Source organism: Rhinoraja longicauda, chromosome 13 (assembly GCF_053455715.1).
Source record: "Rhinoraja longicauda isolate Sanriku21f chromosome 13, sRhiLon1.1, whole genome shotgun sequence".
NCBI classification, from domain to species: Eukaryota; Metazoa; Chordata; class Chondrichthyes; order Rajiformes; family Arhynchobatidae; genus Rhinoraja; species Rhinoraja longicauda.
In genome coordinates this window covers 22514853-22535509 of record NC_135965.1, presented here as the reverse complement: position 1 = coordinate 22535509, position 20657 = coordinate 22514853, and the positions used below count along the sequence as shown (strand labels likewise).

At 45.5% G+C, this 20657-nt stretch overlaps 1 protein-coding gene across 1 annotated transcript; it reads right to left on the bottom strand.

Moving 5' to 3' along the window:
• Positions 1-951: 951 nt before the first annotated feature.
• Positions 952-19639, bottom strand: dynlt2b (dynein light chain Tctex-type 2B). Its single transcript, XM_078410546.1, has 5 exons — positions 19490-19639; positions 13154-13287; positions 10879-10948; positions 4162-4225; positions 952-2942 (listed from the first exon to the last, which is right to left on the bottom strand). The coding sequence occupies exons 1-5, from the start codon at positions 19531-19533 to the stop codon at positions 2895-2897; spliced, it is 360 nt and encodes a 119-aa protein (XP_078266672.1). The 5' UTR covers positions 19534-19639; the 3' UTR covers positions 952-2894.
• Positions 19640-20657: the final 1018 nt, after the last annotated feature.

The window sequence follows — 20657 nt, the reverse complement described above, 5'->3', positions numbered from 1 at the left end:
AGCAGGAGACAAAGGTAAGACCAGGGTGGGACATGAGTTTGATCACGGAAAGATACAGCAATTCATGCCCCTCAGCTCAGAGTACTATTTTGGTACTAACTGCTAATCATGCTGCTCAACTACTGTTCCAAATAATAATGAATGAATAAATGAATGAATGAATGAATAAGTTTATTGGCCAAGTATGCATATACAAGGAATGTGCCCTGGTACTCCGCTCACAAATGACAACACAAATATACAGTTAACAATTAAGAATAAAGCATAATTACACATAATGAACAATAAAGGGCCCAGCATCAACTCCTGCGGCACACTACTGGTTAGAGCTCTCCAATCTGAAAACCAACTCTTTGCTACCACCAAGCCAATTTTGAATCCAATTTGCTACCTCACCCTGGGAGGAAGCAAATTGTGGGGCGAGGACAGGGGGATGAGACTGGCTGGGTTGCTCTTATGCAGACCTGACATGGCCATCGTTGGTCATTAGACTTAGCAACCGTTTCAATTAACACTTCCGTTCAGTCTGCCAGGGCCTACTGGTTCTCCCGCTTGCTAACCATTTTAACACTCCCAATTCCCACAGACCTTTTTGTCCTGGGTCACCTCTATTGCCAGAGTAAGGCCACAGGCATACTGGAGGAACAGCAACTCATAGTCAAACAGTGGTATGAATGTTGAATTCTCTAATTTTAAATATCTAACCTACAAACAACAACCCCCTGCCCCTGCCACCATCTCATCTCTGTCCCACCCGCTCACACTCAATTTCCCTTTGCCCTGTATTCCTTCCTCTAGCTTCCCAATTCACAACTCTTCTATCCTTATTTCAAACCTCTTTTTTTTCATCTCTGGCCTTTGAACAAACCATCTGCCTATCAAACCCCCCTCACCTGTACCCACCTATCACCTGCCCCCACCTCTCTTCCAGCTTTCTCCCCCCCTCCCCCACAATCAGTCTGAAGAAGGGTCTCGATCTGAAAAGTCATTTATCCATGTTCTTCAGAGATGCTGCCTGACCCGCTGAGTTACTCCAGCACTTTGTGTTTGTTTTGTAAACCAGCATTTGCAGTTCCTTGTGTTGCCATCTGCAGCACTGGATCCACCCTGTGATTGTGTGAAGGAACTCAGACAGTTTGGCTCTTGTTTATCTCGCTCATCTCTTCACTTTTAAATTTATTCTCATTACAGTCTCCATTCTACAAGAAGGCTCCTTCATAATACCCAAAATGACATGTCATTATACCCTTTCAGGCACGACAAAATTATTTGAGTTTCTGCCGAGAATAGAATAAGAAGCTGCATTCATTTTTGAAGTTCTGGGCCAGAGAGTTGATTTGGTCACCACAGAAAGATGGTCTTTGTGTTCAGGCAATGCCTGGTATTTAGAAGACTTCTCAAACGAGCTCTTGGTGTAACAAATTCCTTTAAGGAATAGTGATAATTAAGCCACAGCTCACAAATTAAAAGTCGCCTCTTTTGATGTCCAAAAACCTCACATCTATATGTTATTATTGGCAATTATTCCAGTTCTTTTAAGAGGTTAAAAGGACTAAAGAAATTTGCATTTTGAGATGGTCTTTTCTGAACACCTGAAATAGTCATCTTTGCAAAATAAAAGACAGTAGTCTGAAGAAGGGTCTCGACCCGAAAAGTCACCCATTCCTTCCCTCCAGAGATGATGCCTGTCCCGCTGAGTTACTCCAGCTTTTTGTGTCTATCCGTAGTCAATTTATGTACACCAGCTATCATTAAATAAAGGAACAGATGGATCAATTTAAAGTAAAAAACAAAATGCTGGTGGAATTCAGTGAGTGAAGCAGCATCTGTGGAGGGATCGACAGACAATGTTTCAGGTCGGGACCCTTCTTCAGACTGACTATAGTTGGGAGGAGGGAGAAAGCTGGAAAAGAGAGGTGGGATGGGACAAATTCTGGGATGTGATAGGTGGATATAGATGAGGGGGTTGATTGACAGAAAGGTGGAGTGAGTGACAAGTGCTAGAGGTAAATAGGAGACAAAAGGGTGTCAGATGAGAAGAGGAGGAGTGAAAGTGCACACCACCAGACTCAGGAACAGCTTCTCCCCCTCTGTTATCAGGCTTCTGAATGTTCCTTCAAAAAGCTAGGGTACTGTCCGATTCACCTGTAGCCCTTTGCAGACATTGTAGTTTGTCTCTGGAGCTGATGTGCTGCAATGGTGGAAACTACATTCTGCACTCTGTATCTTCCCCTTTGCTCTACCCATTGTACTTGAGTTTGACTTGATTGTGTTTATATATGGTATATCTGATCTGGTTGGATAGCATACAAAAATTAAGTCTTTGACTCAACCTTGGTACACATGACAATTATAAACCTAACCTAATGACCATTTGGATTCCATGCCAAATTAGTCCTGGTACAGAGTTGGAGGCCCCATTTAATCAAACCCTGCATGTAAAGCGCAAAACAAGACATTACTTTCAATTACTTTAACGGTTTCCTTTTAAGCTTTTTACATTTTTGTGATTTTTTTTCTGCATTTATTTTCCTTTAGTGTTAGACATTTAAAATTGTTAAGATCCATTGCAGTCAGGATACCCTTTGTCCCAGGTCTTGCCTTAGACCAAAAGGGGTGTGGACAGGACCTCTGCACGGCAGTCCAAGTCCCAGTCACCGTCCGTATCTTGATGCCTGTGGAGGACCAGCAAGATGTCTTCCCACCTTCAAGTATGCAGAGATTTTGACTGCTGGTCTGGGTCCAGCAGATTCCAGCCCAATGCAACAGCCCAATAACAATGTCATTATTTGAGGTGAATGTTATTAAGCGTCACTTTATTATACAAATGTTTTTAAAAAAACAATATATTTACACAGAAAGGATCGCACCAACTTTGTTTGCATCTTGGTTTTCTAATAGTGGTAGCAGCCAAAGGCAGCAGCGACACAAAACAGACTGTCCTGCAAGCAGAAACAATATAATATGAGTGATGTGGCACATTACACATTCATCATACAGTCACGAGATAAGTATAGAAGTGAATAAAATAAGAGGGAAACGATTAGGTGAATGCACAAAGTCTTGTTCCAAGAGGAGAGAAATCAAGTACCAGAGGACATAGATTTAAGGTGGGGAAAGCTTTAATAGGAACCCGAGAGACAGTTTTTTCACACAGACGGTGGTGGGTTTGGGGAACAATCTGCCCGAGGAGGTAGTTGAGGCAGGTACTATAACAACATTTAAAATACATTGTTCGGGACGGATGAATTGGGCCAAAGGGCCTGTTTCCGCGCTGTATGACTCGATGAGTCAATGCCATTGGGCTTGGTGGTGTCACTTCGACAAGATCTTAAAAAAGAAGCCGACTGCCTTAACCTTTCTTTGAACTGCGAATGCTCCTTCTCTGAAATGTTAGCTTTGCTACCCGTGGCAAGGCGCTAGAACGATTCATGTTAGCCCAGGAGACAGGAAAGACAGGCTTGCAATTCTACGACTTCTGTATCTGTGCACTGTGGACGACTTGATTGTAATCATGTAAAGTCTTTCTGCTGACTGGATAGCACGTACAAAAACTTCTCACTGTACTTCGGTTCACATGATAATAAACTAAACTAAACTAAAAAAACTAAACATGACTAAATTATCCATGTACTACGGCAGAATTATCGCCCTTTCTCTGGATCTGATATTACGCAATCTGAACATCCGTTGAACAAAGTATAGCACCTTATATTCCGCTTGGGTATCTTATAACCCAACTCTCATCTCCCATCAGGTAAGAGATACATAAGTGTGAAAACGCACTCTCCAGATTCAGGGACAGTTTTTTCCCCAGCTGTTGTCAGGTAACTGAACCATCCTATCGCCAACTAGAGAGCGGTCCTGACCTCCCCTCTACCTTATTGAAGTCTTATGAGTTACTGTCTCGGACTATCTTTAATCAGACTTTACTGGACTTTGTCTGCACTAAATGTTATTTCCTTTATCCTGTATTTGTACACTTTAGACAGCTTGATTGTAATCATGTAGAGTCTTTCTGCCAACTGGATAGCATGCAACAAAATTAAACTAAACCTCTGGAAGGGACAAAGAAAAATTAGAACAACTTCTGTTCATGAAGAGATCAGTTCCCTTACACAAACCATCAGTATGAAGCAGCAATATATTAGCCTCACTTACATTCATGTACACTGCCTGTGCAAAGTTATCTGTGTCAGCATCCCAGAAACATCGTGCGGCCATCCTAAAGGAACATGAAGATATTTTAAAATCAAAAAGACTTGTATTTATCTTTTGTACTTGAGTTTGACTTGATGTATCTGGATGTGGTATATCTGATTTGTTTGGACAGCATGCAAAACAAAGCTTTTCACTGTACCTCGGTACAGGTGACACTGATAAATCTAAACCATTTATACAATGAGTAATGCCTTAAAAATATTTAAGAAAATACATATGCATATTTGTACAAGATAGACATAAAGTGGTGGAGTAACTCAGCAGGTCAGGCAGCATCTCTGGAGAAAGTGGACAGGTAACATTTTGGGTCTGGACCCTTTTACAGACTGAAGAAAGGTCTGGATCCAAAACATCACCTATCTGTTTTCTCCAGAGATGCTGCCTGACTGGCTGAGTTACTCCAGCATTTTGTGTCTATCTTTAGTTTTATTCCTGCATCTGCAGTTCATTTTTATTGCATATTTGTACAGTTGCTTTCAGATACATTAACATAGGCAGCAGAGTGGCTTAGCGGTTAGAGCTGCTGCCTCACAACGGCAGAGACCTAGGTTCAATCCTGACTTTGGGCGCTGTCTGTTTAGATTTTGCATGTTCTTCCTGTGACAGTGTTGGTTTCCTCCAGGTGCTCCAGTTTCCTCCAACAGCACCAGAGACCCAGGATCGATCCTGACTACGGGTGCTGTGTGTACAGTTTGTACGTTCTCGCTGTGACGCGTGGGTTTTCTTCGGGTGCTCTGGTTTCCTCCCGCACTCGAAAGATGTACAGGTTTGTAGGTTAATTGGCTTCTGTAAATTGACCCTAGTGTGTAGGATATTGCTAGTGTACAGGTGACTGCCGGTTGGGGTGGATTCGGTGGGACAAAGGGCGTTTCCACGTTGTATCTCTAAACTAAACCCTCTCACACACACAGCATGTCATGCTTCATTCCAGTCTAGCACAGCTGAGTGGACAGGAACCAGCAGCTGAGAAAAAAAAAACAAGGCTATGGCCCCGGATCGTCTAGCTATTAACTTAAGTGCTCACAAGGCAAGAGGAACAAGAAATTAGGAGCTGGAATAGGCTCAAGCCTGTCCCTCCATTCAATATATTCAGAGCTGATCTGTCCCAGGCCTCCTCAGCTCCTCCTCTGGGCTTCTTTGCCTTTCTTCTGAACTGCCTTCAATCCTTGCACACCTTTACTTAATTATAGATCGGACAAGGAGTAGTAGTGAAACGGTGATTTTTCAACCCTGCGACTGGTGATATCCCAAAGACCAGGTTTGTAGGTTAATTGGCTTCTGTAAAAAAAATAGCCTGATGTGTAGAGTGGAGATAACATAGAACTGGTGTGAATGGATGATCGACGCTCAGGGTGAACTCAGAGGGCTGAAGGGACTGTTACCATGCTGTATCTTTCAATCAACAAATGAACCTTGTACTCAACCCTGCTTTCTTTGTTGAGACATTTGAATAAGTACATGGATAGGATAGGATAGGATAGAGCGATATGGGCCAAATGCAGGCAGGTGGGACTAGAGTAGATGGGGCATCTTGGTCGACATGGGCAAGCTGGGCCGTAGGGCTTGTTTCCATGCTGAATGACTCTTATGGTTACTCAACCTTGCTGTCATGTATCCCCTACATGATTTGTGGTAAAGCGTAAAATGTAGCTTGCTTTTCGAGACAAAATTTCCAGCACAGAAACAACCCAGATGGTTGATGCCAGTGCTTATCTTCTACACAAGACCTTTCCAATTACCCTTACCAGCAAAACCCTCTATTGCATTCGTCGGTTGCCTAACGTCCCCTTAAATGCATTTGTATGTTTGCAAAGGCTAATCTGCCTGCCAGTGGGTTGACAGTACAATGTCTGCTTTCAACAAATATTTGCCTTGGTGCTAATTCAGGGCAGGCTTTAAAGCAGATCTCTGTCCTTGTTCATGTCATGCATCCGTAATTTGCAACTGATAAACAGGCACCAAAACTAACTCTGTTACTCAAAACAGCAACGCAGGACAGTTGAAGAATGTGAAAAATGCACAAAATTTCACTGAGAAGAAGGAATTGAGCGATGACCTTTCCCTGAAAGTATTCACAAGAAATTGTAAGAAGCAGCACAAATCGGTTACTTGAATGCAATTCAAGGTCGTGCGAGGCAGATTTTGAACAAAGTATTTTAATTCCGTCAGCTCCGGCTCAGTGGGAAGGTTGCGGGTTTCATTTCTATCCCGAAGGTTTGAGCATTGCCACTGTGGGAATCAGGGGTGGCGTCTTTCAGTTGAAAAGTTTCCCTGAGAATTCAGCTGCTCTCTCAGAGAGGTGCTCAAATATCATGGCGTGTATTTTGAGAAAAGTATGGAAGGTTTCCAGTTTTTTCTGGCCCACATTCACCTCTAAACTAAAAGCACAAGATCACATGGATATGCATCATGTGCAGGCAGATGACATTAGTTTATCTTGACATCATGGCACAGCGGGTAAAGCTGCAGCCTCACAGCGCCAGAGACCCGGATTCGATCCTGACCTCGGGGACTGTCTGTGCAGAGTTTGCACGATCTCCCTGTGACCATGGAGGTTTGCTCCAGGTGATCCGTTTCCTCTCATATCCCTATGACATGCAAGTTTGTACGTTAATTGACCTCTGTAAATTGCCCCTAGTGTGTAGGGAGTGGATGAGAAAGTGGGATAACTTAAAATTTGTGGGAACAGATCATCGATGGTTGGTGTGGACCCAGTGGGCCGAAAGGCCTGTTTCCATGCTGTATCTTTCAATCAATCAAAGCACAGACATAGTGGGTTAACGGGGCCTGTCCCTATGCTGTACTGTTCTGTGTTCTATGTTCTATTTCTTGTAGAATCTGTGCTGTGTGGTATGTAGTGTACAAATTTGCTGCTGTGTTTCCAATATTACAACAGTATTAAATATCATTGGCCAGGAAGTACATTTTAGGGGATTCTCTGGGTTATAAAATTCCTGTTTAAACGGGAATAGACACAAAATGCTGGAGTAACTCAGCGGGTTTCGCAGCATCTCTGGAGCAAAAGAATAGGGGACGTTTTGGGTCGGAACCCTTTGTAGGTTAATCAGCCTCTGTAATTTGTCCCTAGTGTATAGGATAGAACTAGAGTACAGAGTGATTGCTGGTCGGCTGGTCGGCTCTAAACTAAACACTCACACACACACAGTATCACACACACACACAGTATAATTCAGTCTGAAGAAGGGTTCCGACCCGAAACATCACCTATTCTTTTTCTCCAGTTTTTTAACCCACTGAGTTACTCCAGTGTCTATCTTTGCTATAAACCAATATCTGCAGTTTCTTCCGACACAATTTAAACAAGTATATTTTTAAACTCATCACCAAAGACTGTTCAAAAAATGTCCTAATAATGGTAACTCTTACTTAAAGTATCCTAATGTAATGACACATTTAAGGTGGTCAACATGACCAAGGAGAATTTGGCACAGATTTACATTAGTGGATTTACATTAAGGCATACGACCACATCTCATTCTCAGAGGTTGAAGAGGCAAAGATGTAATGATTCCCACTGTCAACAAATGATGGAGGGAGGAGGGAGGAATAAAGAGAGACACAAATGCTGGAGTAACTCAGCAGGACAGGAAGCATATCTGGAGCAAAACAATAGGTGACGTTTTGGGTCGGAACCCATCTTCAGACCTGTAACGTCACCTATTCTTTTTCTCCAAAGATGGTGCCTGACCTGCTGAGTTACTCCAGCATTTTGTATCTATCTTCCTTCGGAAATAGCATTTTGAGACCAGTTCCTCTTGGAAGCTCTCAGCCCATTGCTTTTTGGTCCATAGAACATCCACAGCTTTAAAAATCTGTGTCTATCTTTGGTATAAACCACCCACCGCAATTCCTTCCTACACAGGGAGGAGGGGATGAGGACAAATGTATAGGTGTGTGTGTTTTGAAATGGAGGCAGGGATCAACCATAGAGGAGTGATTAAATAAGACAACAAATTGGTTCTTGCACAAAACCAGGAATGTAAGAAAGGCCCTGAAGTAAATCTAAATTACAAATGAAACTGAACACACGAGAGACTGCAGATGCTGGGATCCTGAGCACAAACCAAAGTGCTGGAGGAACTCAGCAAGACAGGCGGCATTCTTGGAGGGAAGAGACAGGTGACGTTTCAGGTCGGAACCCTTGTTCAGTCTGAAAACAAGCTGATGGAGGAGTCCGAAGAAGGGACCCAACTCAAAACATTGTTTGCCCATTCCCTCCACAGATGCTTTCTGACCCTCTGAGTTCCTCCAGCACTTCCCTTTGAAAATAGTTTCCACACTCCTGTGTGTGTGTGGAAGGCGAGGGAAATGCTCACGTGGTGACATTGTGGAAATCACGTCTGAAAGGTGACGGGAGCAGATTTTTAAAACCGTGGATGTCTATAGACCAAAAACCAATGGGCTGAGAGGTTCCAAGAGTCTCAGAAATGCAATTTCTTCCGGTTTCCACAGACACAATGAACCAAATAACTTCCTTCACTGGCCCAAAATATCTACTTTCAGGAACATAAAGCACTGTTGGTGCTCCTGAATATTCACGATGCAGCTCTACAAAACTTTGGCGAGGCCAAATTTGGAGTATTGCGTGCAGTTAGGGTCTTCCCATTGCAGATCGTATTTAGAGACTTTGGAAAAGGTGCAGAGGGGATTTGCCAGAAGTCTGCTTGGATGAGGAGGAAATATTAGCCACAAGGAGATGTTGGACAGATTGTTTTCTCCAGAATGCTGGAGTTTGGGAGACCTGATAGAAGTTTATAAAGTTATGAGAGATATAGACAGGGTAGACAGTCAGAACCATTTTCCCAGGGTGGAAATGTCAAAGACATGCGGGCACAGCTTCATAGGTTCATAAGTGATAGGAGCAGAATTAGTCTATTCGGCCCATCAAGTCTACCCCGCCATTCAATTATGGCTGATCTATCTTTCCCCCTCAATCCCATTCTCCTGCTTTATAGTTGGATAGCTTGAAGGTGAGTGGGGCAAAGTTTGAAGCAGATGTGCAGGGCAGGTTTTTTTGGTTGCCTTGAATGCACTGCCAGGTGTGATGATGGAGGCAGATACAATAGTGGTGTTTAAGAGATGTTTAGGTAGACATGTGGTTATGCGTGGAATAGAGGGTTATGGATCATATACAGGCAGCGAAGATTGGTTTAACTTGACAGCATGTTCGACACGGACACTGTGGGCCGAAGGGCCTGTTCTAACACAGCACAGAGAGTCTATTTATCCACTGTGTCTGTTCAACTCACGGAGAGCTCTTCATTTATCCCCAATCACTTTCCCCATGGCATGTGTCTGCTTTTACTGCCATGTTGATTCTACGAAAACAAATGGTGAAAGAACAATTTAAATTGAATTAACGAAAAGCCTCAAAGGATGCGAATGATTGAAAGATCGGACTGTGTTCAGTTAGCTGGCTTGATGATGTTCTCATTGAGGGGTGAAGGATCTGGCTAAAAAGATTCAGGAGGAGGGATCAGTCCCTGTGGCTGCTCCTGCTTGCCCTCTGCTGGCTCCCGTTGGAAAGAGTAACATTCCACTATAAAAGAAGCACAAAGTATTGGCGTAACTCAGCAGGTCAGGCACCATCTCTGGAGAACATGGACAGGCGATGTTTCACATCAAGACCCTTCTTCAGTGATTTTCGTAGGGAGAATAAAGTTGGAAGAAAGGTGGGGGTGGGACAAAGCCTGGCAAGTCTGGAGGATCCCCACCCGAATTGTCACCGATTCTTTTTCTCCAGAGATGCTGCCTGACCTGCCGAGTTATTCCACTTTGTGTCTATAAATGATAGGTGGATTTAGGAGAGGGAGTGTTACATTGGCAGATGGGTGGACAAAGATCAGATGAAAAAGTATCGAAAAAGGATAGAAGAGGCTGAAATGTGAAGCCAGAGGTAGGAATATAAATGGAACGGGACGGGGGATGGAGAAATGGGTGTGTATCCAAGCAGGGCACATGGTAGAGCGGGAGAAAAAGGGAGGGGAGAAAAGGAAATGGTTCTTTACCTAAAATAGAATTTAATGTTCATATCCCAGGGTTGTAAGCTACCCAAGCATAATATGAGGTGCTGTTCCATTCTATTATATATTTCCCTCCTCCTCCACTTCAAACACACTTTGTTGAAATTAGGATTCACACACAAGTAAGGCCACACACAAAATGGAGGAACAGCACCTTATATTTCGCTTGGGCAGCTTACAACCCAGCAGTATGAACATTAATTTATCTAACTTCAAATAACTCCTGCATTCATTCATTTATTCATTCATTCCTTCCTTCTCCTCTCCCCCTGCCGGTCATTCTACTAGTTCCACTGTTCGCCAAGAACCAAAGAGGAGGGTGCCGGCAATGACAGTCATTAGAAGCAAGGTCGGTAGGAAAGAGAACCGGGGTCTTACGTCCTGTGCCCTCAGGATCGGCTGTGGGAGGCACCCTCGGGGCACAAAGGTGGTCAGGTGAGCAGAGGAACATTGGTATGCTGAACGATCCAGAGCTCGTCTGGATCGGGCACCGCTCCATAACATCAAGTGGATCAAATCAGGCACCAAATCTGGCGACTCGAAAAGCATTTCACTGTGTTTTGCACTTGTGATAATAAAATACTGTATTGCATTGTATAAATAGCCCACATACTTCACTCCTTCCCCTCTCTGTTCACCAATGACGACCTGCACCACCAGCTTGTATCGCTCGAAAGCACACTCTGTGGAGAGAAAAAGGACAGAATCAGTGCAGTCAGGGAACTGGCCACTGATGCATGATGTTTCAGATGGCAGGAATAAAAGAGCCCTGTGTCAATGGCATCTAGAACATTGTGTTGGTGAGATTAGGTTTACATTTAGATTTAGGTTTATTATTATCATAAACCTTGTACCAAAGTACAGTGAACAGCATTGTTTTGCATGCTATCCAATCATATCAGATATACATCAATACAATCACTTTAGACTTTAGAGATACAGCTCAGAAACGGGCCCTTCGGCCCACCGAGTCCACTCCGCACTATCTTGCACACTTGGGACAATTTACAATTTTACCAAAGCCAATTAACCCACAAACCTGTGCGTCTTTGGAGTTTGGGAGGAAGCACCCGGATAAAACCCACGTGGTCACGGGGAGAATGTGCAAACTCCATACAGACAGCAGCCGTAGTCGGGATCAAACTCGGGTCTCAGGAGCTGTGAGGCAGCAATTCTGCCGGTGCACCACTGAGCCGCCAAACTCACGTCAAATTCAAATACAATAGGAAGAGCAAAGTGGAAGATACAGAGTGCGGAATATATCAGAATATATATGATAATATAGTTCTCAGAATTGTAGCGCATCATTTCCAGAGACACGTTCCAAAGATCAGTCCTGTAACGGCGTGTAACAGACATTTGTACAGGTAAATGGACAAGAAAAGTTTAAACTGTTATGGGCCAAACGCGGGCAGATGGGACTAAGGGTAGATGGGGCAGCTTGGTTGACAAGGGCAAGTTGGGCCGAAGGACCTGTTTCCATGTCGTATGATTCTACGACAAAGTCTAAAGTATGGGGTGAATCAGACAGTTCCCCAGCTTATGGAAGGACCATTCAGTCGCCTAATAACAGAGCTGTTATTAGGAGTTAGGAACAGAAAGCTGTTCCTGAGTCTGGGGTAGCCGGTGCCACCGAAGGCTCAACCTCAAGCAGACACTGCCCCAGACAGAGTTCAGGGTAGTCAGTCAACAGATTGAGTTTTCGGATGTGGGAATGAGTTATCCTACAGCGAGTTGGACTGCACACCACAGTGTATAAAAAAATTCTCATCAAAACAATTTTTTCAGAAGATGTAACAAGAGTGAGGCTGCTTTGTCAGACTAGAACTGAGGCTTAACACTTGTGTGTGGAGACCCAGATATGACAATGCAGATCACTTGCAAGGGCCACTCTCGCAAAACATTTAATTTGCTGAGTATGATTTTGCTGAATATGATTTTGCTGAATATGATTTGTGTTTACACATACAGTTTCTAGATCTAATGAAATATAAAGGTTTGTTTCAAATTTTGGTGGTACAGGTCCACCACCACTTTTCTAGCAACAAAATGATGAGAGTGCACTTGAAATCTCCCCCCGGAACCCCCTCCTGAAAATGTGGTGCCTAGGCTGGGTAAAGCGGCCGATCTGGACCTCATCGGGTCCACCGCGGCCGATCGGTAGCTCAAATTTGCTCCCTGTGGCTGGGACTCCAGCAGGGATCTTGCGAGCAGGTGCAGCTCACTGGGTGCTAGCACCATTTGTCTGTCAGAAAGTAATCACTCGTCTTCAGCAGTTTCCTCATCCAGGCACAAAACCTGCAGAGTTTATCTATCTGATATGTTGTTCACATTTTCTCCCCACAAATGTTGATACTGCCAACTCATGGTTAAATGGTTAAGCTACTACATGTTTACTGGCAGGCTAACAGTATTTTTGGAGTCCACCAAATATGAACAAGACTGCAAGTGAAGTTTGAAAATCAAAGAGAAAAGCAGATGCTGGCAGCCTGAAATAGTTTTTACTAAAACAGAAACTTTAGGGTGTTCATTTGTTTTTTTGCGGGGCAACTTTCTTTTCACTCAGAGGAAGCTCTCTGCGAGGGGGTGGTGGTTGAGGCAGACACGATAGTGGCATTTAAGAAGCTTTTGGATAGGCAAGATATGGATTATGCGCAGGTGTATAAAAGATGGTCATGACATCATGTTCAGCACAGACGTTGCAGGTTGAAGGGCCTGTTCCGATGTGCAGGTTTGTACATTAATTGGCTTCTGTAAATTGCCCATAGTGTGCAGGATGAAAACTGGGATAAAATAGAACCAGTGTACTGGCGATAATCAGTCAGCCGAAGGGCTTGATTCCACGCTGTATCCCTAAAATTAAAACTATCACTGTGTGAAAAATGTACCTTTCACTTGAGTCTTGATGGTCTCTGCAATCTTGCGGGTCAGGCCAGGGACTTCCTCTGGGTCATAAAACTTGTTTGTCAGCTCTTCTTTCAGCACAGTGTTGATCTTTGTTTTCACAATGGCTGGCTTGAACCTGTGGACAACAGTATTGTCCATTAGCATGTTCCACCCAAGATCTTCCGCGCTCTGCTCTGCTCTGCTGATAACATGAAGGTAATTCCCGATCACTGTAAAATAATTCAGCATTTTCTGGAGCACACAGTTATACCACGTATATGAGAGTAGTGAGTCCACTGGTTACAATCCATCATATGTGGATAGAAATCAAATAACATGGATATGAAAACCTGTAGAAAGGTCCCGACTTGAAACTTCAGCTACCTGTGTTCTCCAGAGATGTTTCTGACCTGCTGAGTTACTCAAGGGTCAAGAGTGTTTTATTGTCATACTAGTAAAGTATTGTCAAACTAGTAAAGGTCTATTCATCCCCCCACAAAACTCCCCCAAACCTCTCCTGCATTGGTCTAGCACCCTCCCCTCCATCACTCCCCACCTCCCCCCCTTCCCCTCACTTCCCGCAACCCCCCCTTCCCCTCATTCCCCGCCTCCCCCCCTTCCCCGCCTCCCCCTCCCCCCCTCCCCCCCCCTCAATCACCCACCCCTTAACTCCCCCTTATCCCCCTTCCACCCCCCTCACCCACTCCATCCCCCCATAACCCCCCCCCACTTACCCACTCCGCCCCCTCATCTCCCCGTCCCCCTCCCCCCCACTCTATCCCCCTCAACCCCCCCTTATCCCCCCCCCTCCACCTCCCCCCCCTCCACCTCCCCCACCGTTTGCACCATCGCAAAGTTGAAATATCGTAAGTCGAAATATCGTAAGTCGATGCATCGTAAGTCGGGGAGCATCTGTATTAGATCAACGGGCCCCAACTGTGCAGGCACAGACCTGTTGGGTTCTCATTGTGACGTTGAACACGGCTGACGGGCAGGGCAGGTGGAAAAGGGATTTATTAAAGTTTAAAAAGTGAATTTTTAAAGTTTAAAAAGTGAAAAACTTTTAAAATTTAACAACCATTTGAACCGCAGGACAATGGTGAGCAAGGTGGTCCTAAAATTGTTGCGCTATCGTGCACCGTTTTGGTTGCATTTCAGGAACAAATCTATCCACAAACCCACAAACCCACAAACACACAAACCCACAAACACACAAATACACAAGATGAGAGTTTTTGTAATATATATAGATGTTCCAAATGGAATAATGAAATTCTTACTTGCAGCAGCACAACAGATTTGGAAACATGGTACGTTGTAAACAACATAATAAATGAAAAGCCCGTGTGCACACACACACACGCATGCATGCACGCACCCACACACCAAAAAGACAATACTAATGCCCCCAAGTCTATGAAGTTATTTTGAGGTTGTAGTGTTCAATACCCTGATGGGTGTAAGGAAAAAGCTGTTCCTGAACCTGGACATTACAGTTTTCAGGCTCTCCAGCACTTTGTGTCCTTTTTTTTAACATGATATGACAACCTGATCCTGAAAACAACAGGAAATGCTGGAAAATGATCAACATTTTTGGAAGGTAGTGGTGGGAGTGAAGTAGAGTTATCATTTCAGGTGGATGATCTGACATTAGAATTGAAAAATGGTGAAGGTATAAAAATTAATGCACAACCAGGAGACAGACATGGATGGTGACAACACATTGTTCTATCTGGGACATATAACAATAAAACACTCTTGACTCTAATCTCGGGGAATGAATGGCTCACAAGACCATTTCAGAGGGCTGTTTCTTAAACCATGCTGTCGGGTCTCAAATCCATGTGAACCAGACTGGAGAGGCAACTGCGAGTTTCCGTGTTTAAACTTCAGAGATACAGTGTGAAAGCAAGCTTTTTGGCCCACCGAGTCCACACCGACCAGCAATCACCCCGCACACTAGCATCATCCTACACACTAGGAACAATTTACAATTTTTACTGAAGCCAATTAACCTACAAACCTGTACATATTTGAAATATTGGGGGGAAACCGGAGCATCCGGAGGAAATCCAGGTGGTTACAGGGAGAACAAACAAACTCGGTACAGACAGCACCCACAGTCGGATCAAACCCATGTCTCTGGCGCTGTGAGGCAGCAACTCCACCACTGTGCCACTCCTGAAGGACATCTGTGAACCAGATGAACTTAAACGCCAATCAGGGCCATCATCATTATGTTAGTTTTTTAGATTTCATGCTTACTTAAGTACTTGAATTTAAATTCTGATATACACCCCACATCTCTGAGAGCGAGTCCAGTAGATGTGGTGACAGAGTGGTGCAGATAATAAAGCTGCTGCCTCATAGTTCCAGTGACAAGGATTCATTCCTGACTGTGATGTTGGCTGTGTGGAATTTGCAAACTGATAACTTTTCATCGATTTCAAATTTCAATCGCACTTTGGTTCGTAAAAGCATTTCCAAGCTTTGCTTCCAAATTGGTTTAGTTCAGTTTTAGTAATGTAGCGTAGATATACAGCACGGAAACAGGCCGTTCAGCTCACACGACCATTGATCACCCATTCATACTAGTTCCATGCTATCCCATCATCTGCTCCCTGCATACGAGAGGGCCATTTACAGAGGGCTAATTAACCTACAAACATGCACATCTTTGGGATGTGGGAGGAAACCAGAGCACTGAGAGGAAACTGGGAGAATATGTAAACACCGTACTGACAGCATGAGGTCAGGATGGAACCCACGTCTCTGGCGTTGTGCGGCAGCAGCTCTACAAGTTGCACCACTATGCTTCACATTTTTATACCCCATCCTAGACTCTCCTAGACTTAAACGATATTTTGAATTTTTTTGTCAAATTTTGGACTAGAATACTTTTCATTTTGTTTGTTTGCCCAAGGTTCCAGCATCTGCAGTAACTTGTATCACCTCTTGCACCACTCTGCTGATTTGCACCCATTGCATTTATTGTTATATTTATTATTATATATTTACAAAGTACTCTTTGAACTTTATGTGAACATGAATTTCATTGCACGCAGGTGAGTAGGATAATAAACTAATCTGAATCTCATAAAGGCAAAACAAATTAATTATAATAAACTAGCAAGGAGATTAGAGTTACTGTGTACTGAAACACAGTACCCAAAAGGCTGGTAGAAGTAGGTTCAATAGAAACTTCAAAAGGAAATTGGGGATTAGATTAAAGAGGGAGTAGTTGAGGCAGGTATTATAACAACATTTAAAAGACACATACAAGAATAGGAGAGGTTTATAGGGTTATGGGCCAAATGCAGGCAGATGGGACTAGTGTAGAAGTGGTATCTTGGTCAGCATGGGCAAATTGGTCCGAACGGTTTGTTTCCATGGTGCTTGACTCCATGACTTGATGGATAAATAATTAAAAAAATTAGAAATTTGAGGGAATTTGGAGGACAGTGGGAGTCTTCTATCAAAGAAAGACAGGCACTTTGGCCCACCGAGTCCACAACGATCATTGGTATCACAAAATGCTGGAGTAACTCAGCAGGTCAGGCAGCATCTCTGGAGAGATGATCATCAGTCATGTGATCATCAGTCATGTGATCATCACTCTGTGATCATCAGTCTGAAGAAGGGTCTAGACCCGAAACGTCACCCCATTCCTTCTCTCCAGAGATGCTGCCTAACCTGCTGAGCTACTCCAGCATTTTGTGATACCTTCGATTTGTACCAGCATCTGCAGTTATTTTCCTCCACGCCAATCATTGATCACCCGTTCACACAAGTTCTGTATATAATCCAGTTTTTGCATGCACCCAGCGGTCAGGCAGCATCTCTGGAGAACATGGATAGATCTTTTGGGTCAGAAATGTTTATCTATGTTCTCTAGAGATGCAGTCGGTCCTGCTGAGTAACCTTTGCACTTTTTGTCTTTCCTTGGCAAGTCAGCTTCCTTGCTTCTACATTCGTCTTTCAAAGAACTAACAGAGACACAATGTGCGAAGAAATCCACACACCTCTAAAAGCAACAACATTTAAGAAGCAGCATTTAATAAAAGAGGTAGCTCGATTGTGATAGGGAGCAACATAGCAAGCACAATCCAGAGCAGATAAAAGATCTGCTATAGTGAGAAGATATTAAAGATCAGATATTAACTGGCAGATGAGATTGAGATAGTTGATTCAAAACTGTCACAAAAGGAGATTATATACTGCTGATAGGAAATATACAAATGTACATATATTTTAGGATGCATAATGACTAAAAAAAAACATCAGCAAAACTCATAAATACTAATGATTAAAGAAATAGGATTTGACCATACAGTTCAAGTGCTCTGCTCTATATTAACCTCATCTCCGAATCTCTTCATATTTATCAGATCTGAAAATAATATGACTAAGAATGGGAGAAAGAAAAAGGAACCTTTTTTGACAATGAGATGTTACAAATGTCACTTAAGTGTAAAGAGAATTTATTGCCATCCATCTCAGTGACGCCCCAGGCTGCATTTATTGGACACAGAAATGTTCCAAAGATAGACACAAAGTGCTGGAGTAACTCAGCAGGTCTGGAAAACATGTATAAGTGATGTTCCAGGTCGGGACCCTTCTTCTGAAGTCTGAAGAAGGATCCCGACCCAAAGCGTCACCTATTATTTTTCTCGAGAGATGTTGCCTGACCTGTTGAGTTACACCAGCATTCTGTGCCTATTTTGGAATAAACCAGCATCTGTAATTCCTTCCTACACAGAAATGTATCAGCCAGCCACTCTGTTTCGAGGTCTGATGAGAATCAACCGCATTGTTGAGGGTCACAAAATGACCAGTCTGGATAAAGGCAACAGATTTCCTTTCCTGAAAAGCTTTACTGCATCAGGTCATTGCTAATCACAATCCAGTGGTTCACTGTTAGTGAAATTATATTTGGACATACATCACGGAACAAGCCGATCGATCTACAGAGTCTGTGCCAACAATCAACCATTTATTCATACTAATCCTACTTATTAAATTCTCCCCACATGAATTCCCGCAGGTTCCATCAGTCATACAGTGTGGAAACAGGCCCGAGGAACCCCGGTTCATGGGAACCTTCCTCTCCCTTGGAACTCCCCTCCCTCCATCCCCCCCCCATCCCCATCTCCTATCATTCCTCCCCCCCCCCTCATCATTGCTTCCTCCACATTATCCCTCTCTCTCTCTCTCCCCCACCCGTATCTCTGGGACATGGAAACACGATCAACCCCCCCCCGACACAGGATCATCCCCTCGCGCCCCCCCTCCCAGGATACCCACCCCTTCCCCTCTACATCCCCCTCCCCTCCCTCCCTCCCTCCATCTACCCTCGCCTCCCTCCATCTACCCTCGCCTCCCTCCATCTACCCTCGCCTCCCTCCATCTACCCTCGCCTCCCTCCATCTACCCTCGCCTCCCTCCATCTACCCTCGCCTCCCTCCATCTACCCTCGCCTCCCTCCATCTACCCTCGCCTCCCTCCATCTACCCTCGCCTCCCTCCATCTACCCTCGCCTCCCTCCATCTACCCTCGCCTCCCTCCATCTGCCCTCGTCTCCCAGGATACCCCCCTTACCCCTCCCTCCCTCCATCTACCCCCTCCTCCCTCTCTCCCCCCTCCTCCCTCTCTCCCCCCTCCTCCCTCCTCCTCCCTCCCTCCTCCCCCTCTCCCCCTCCCCCTCCCTCTCTCCCCCCTCCCTCTCTCCCCCCTCCTCCCTCTCTCCCCCTCCTCCCTCTCTCCCCCCTCCTCCCTCTCTCCTTCCGCCCTCCCCCCTCCTCCCTCCCTCTCTCCCCCCTCCTCCCTCTCTCCCCCCTCCTCCCCCCTCCTACCTCTCTCCTTCCGCCCTCCCCCCTCCTCCCTCTCTCCTCCCTCCCTCCCCCCTCCTCCCTCTCTCCCCCCTCCTCCCTCTCTCCCCCCTCCTCCCCGCTCCTCCCTCCCTCCCCCTCCCTCCCTCTCTCCTCCCTCCCCTCCTCCCTCCCCCTCCCCCCTCCCCCCTCTCTCCCCACTCCTCCCTCCCTCTCTCCCCCCTCCTCCCTCCCTCTCTCCCCCCTCCTCCCTCCCTCTCTCCCCCCTCCTCCCTCTCTCCTTCCGCCCTCCCCCTCCTCCCTCTCTCCTCCCTCCCTCCCCCCTCCCTCTCTCCCCCCTCTTCCTCCCCCCTCCTCCCCCTCCCTCCCTCTCACCCCCCTCTCCCCCCTCTCCCCCCCTCCTCCCTCCCTCCCCCCTCCCTCTCTACCCCCCCTCTCCCCCCCTCTCTCCCCCCCTCTCTCCCCCCCCCTCCTCCCTCTCCCTCCTCCCTCTCCCTCTCCCCCCGCTACCTGTGCTGGAAAGTCGGCCTGATGCTGTAACTGTTCTCCCCCATCTCCAGCCGCCCCGTCACCCTGGCAACGCGCCTCACGTCCGACCCGCCGCCCGGCGCTCACCGCCCCTCGTCCGGCCGGAACCCGCGGCGCGCACTTTGGTTCCGCCGCTCCCTCCGGCCCGGCCCGTCCCGTCCCGTCCCCCTGCCGCCGAGCGGGGACAGGCGATAGATAGTCAGCCGCTGTGTCTCACCACTCACTGATCGTTGGAGATATTACCGCCAAGGAACTTGAAGCCCTCAACAAACCATCCCTCCAGATGCATGAGCAGAGGCTCATAAGAAAACTCTTTTAGCTGAAGGATAGTCACTGCTAATGCCCTGAACATCAACTCTCAGATCACAGCGTCATACAGCACAGAAACTGGCCATTCAGCCCAACTCATGCATGCTGACCAAAATGCCCCGTCTAAACTCGTTCCATTTATAGTCACACAGCATGGAAACAGGCCCTTGTCCAATGTCTGAGCTTGTCAAATTTATAGAGTCATACAGCACAGAAACAGGCCCTTCGGCCCATCTCATTCATACTGACCAGGGTGTTCCATCTATGCTAGTCACATTTGGCCCATATCCTTCTATACCTTTCCCATCCATAAGTAGGCAATCAACACCAACAGCAGATGCCCTAGACTCGTACAGCATGGAAACAGGCCCTTTGGCCCCACTTGCCCATGCAGACCAACATGCCCCAAACCCACCTGCCTGCATTTGGCCCGCTAAACCTTTCCTATCCATCTACTTGTCCAAATGTTTCTTAAACGTTGTGATAGCACCTGCCTCAACTACCTCCTCTGGCAGCTCGTTCTATAAACCTACCACCCTATGTGTAAAAAGGTTGCCACTCATGTTCCTATTAACTCTTCCCCCTCCTCACCTTAAACTTACATCCTCTGGTTCTCAAATCTCCTACTCTTGGTAATAGACTATGTGGATTTACCCTACCTATATCTCTCTTGATGTTATACACCACTATAAGATCACCTCTCATGCTCCTGCGCTCCAAGGAATAAAGCCCTAGCCTGCCATAGACCAGGCCCTCCAGTCCTCACTTCATCCTTGTAATTCTGGGAGTAATTCGGAAGATTCAGGATCTTTTCATCTCAAAGCGGAAGAAAAATACCAAA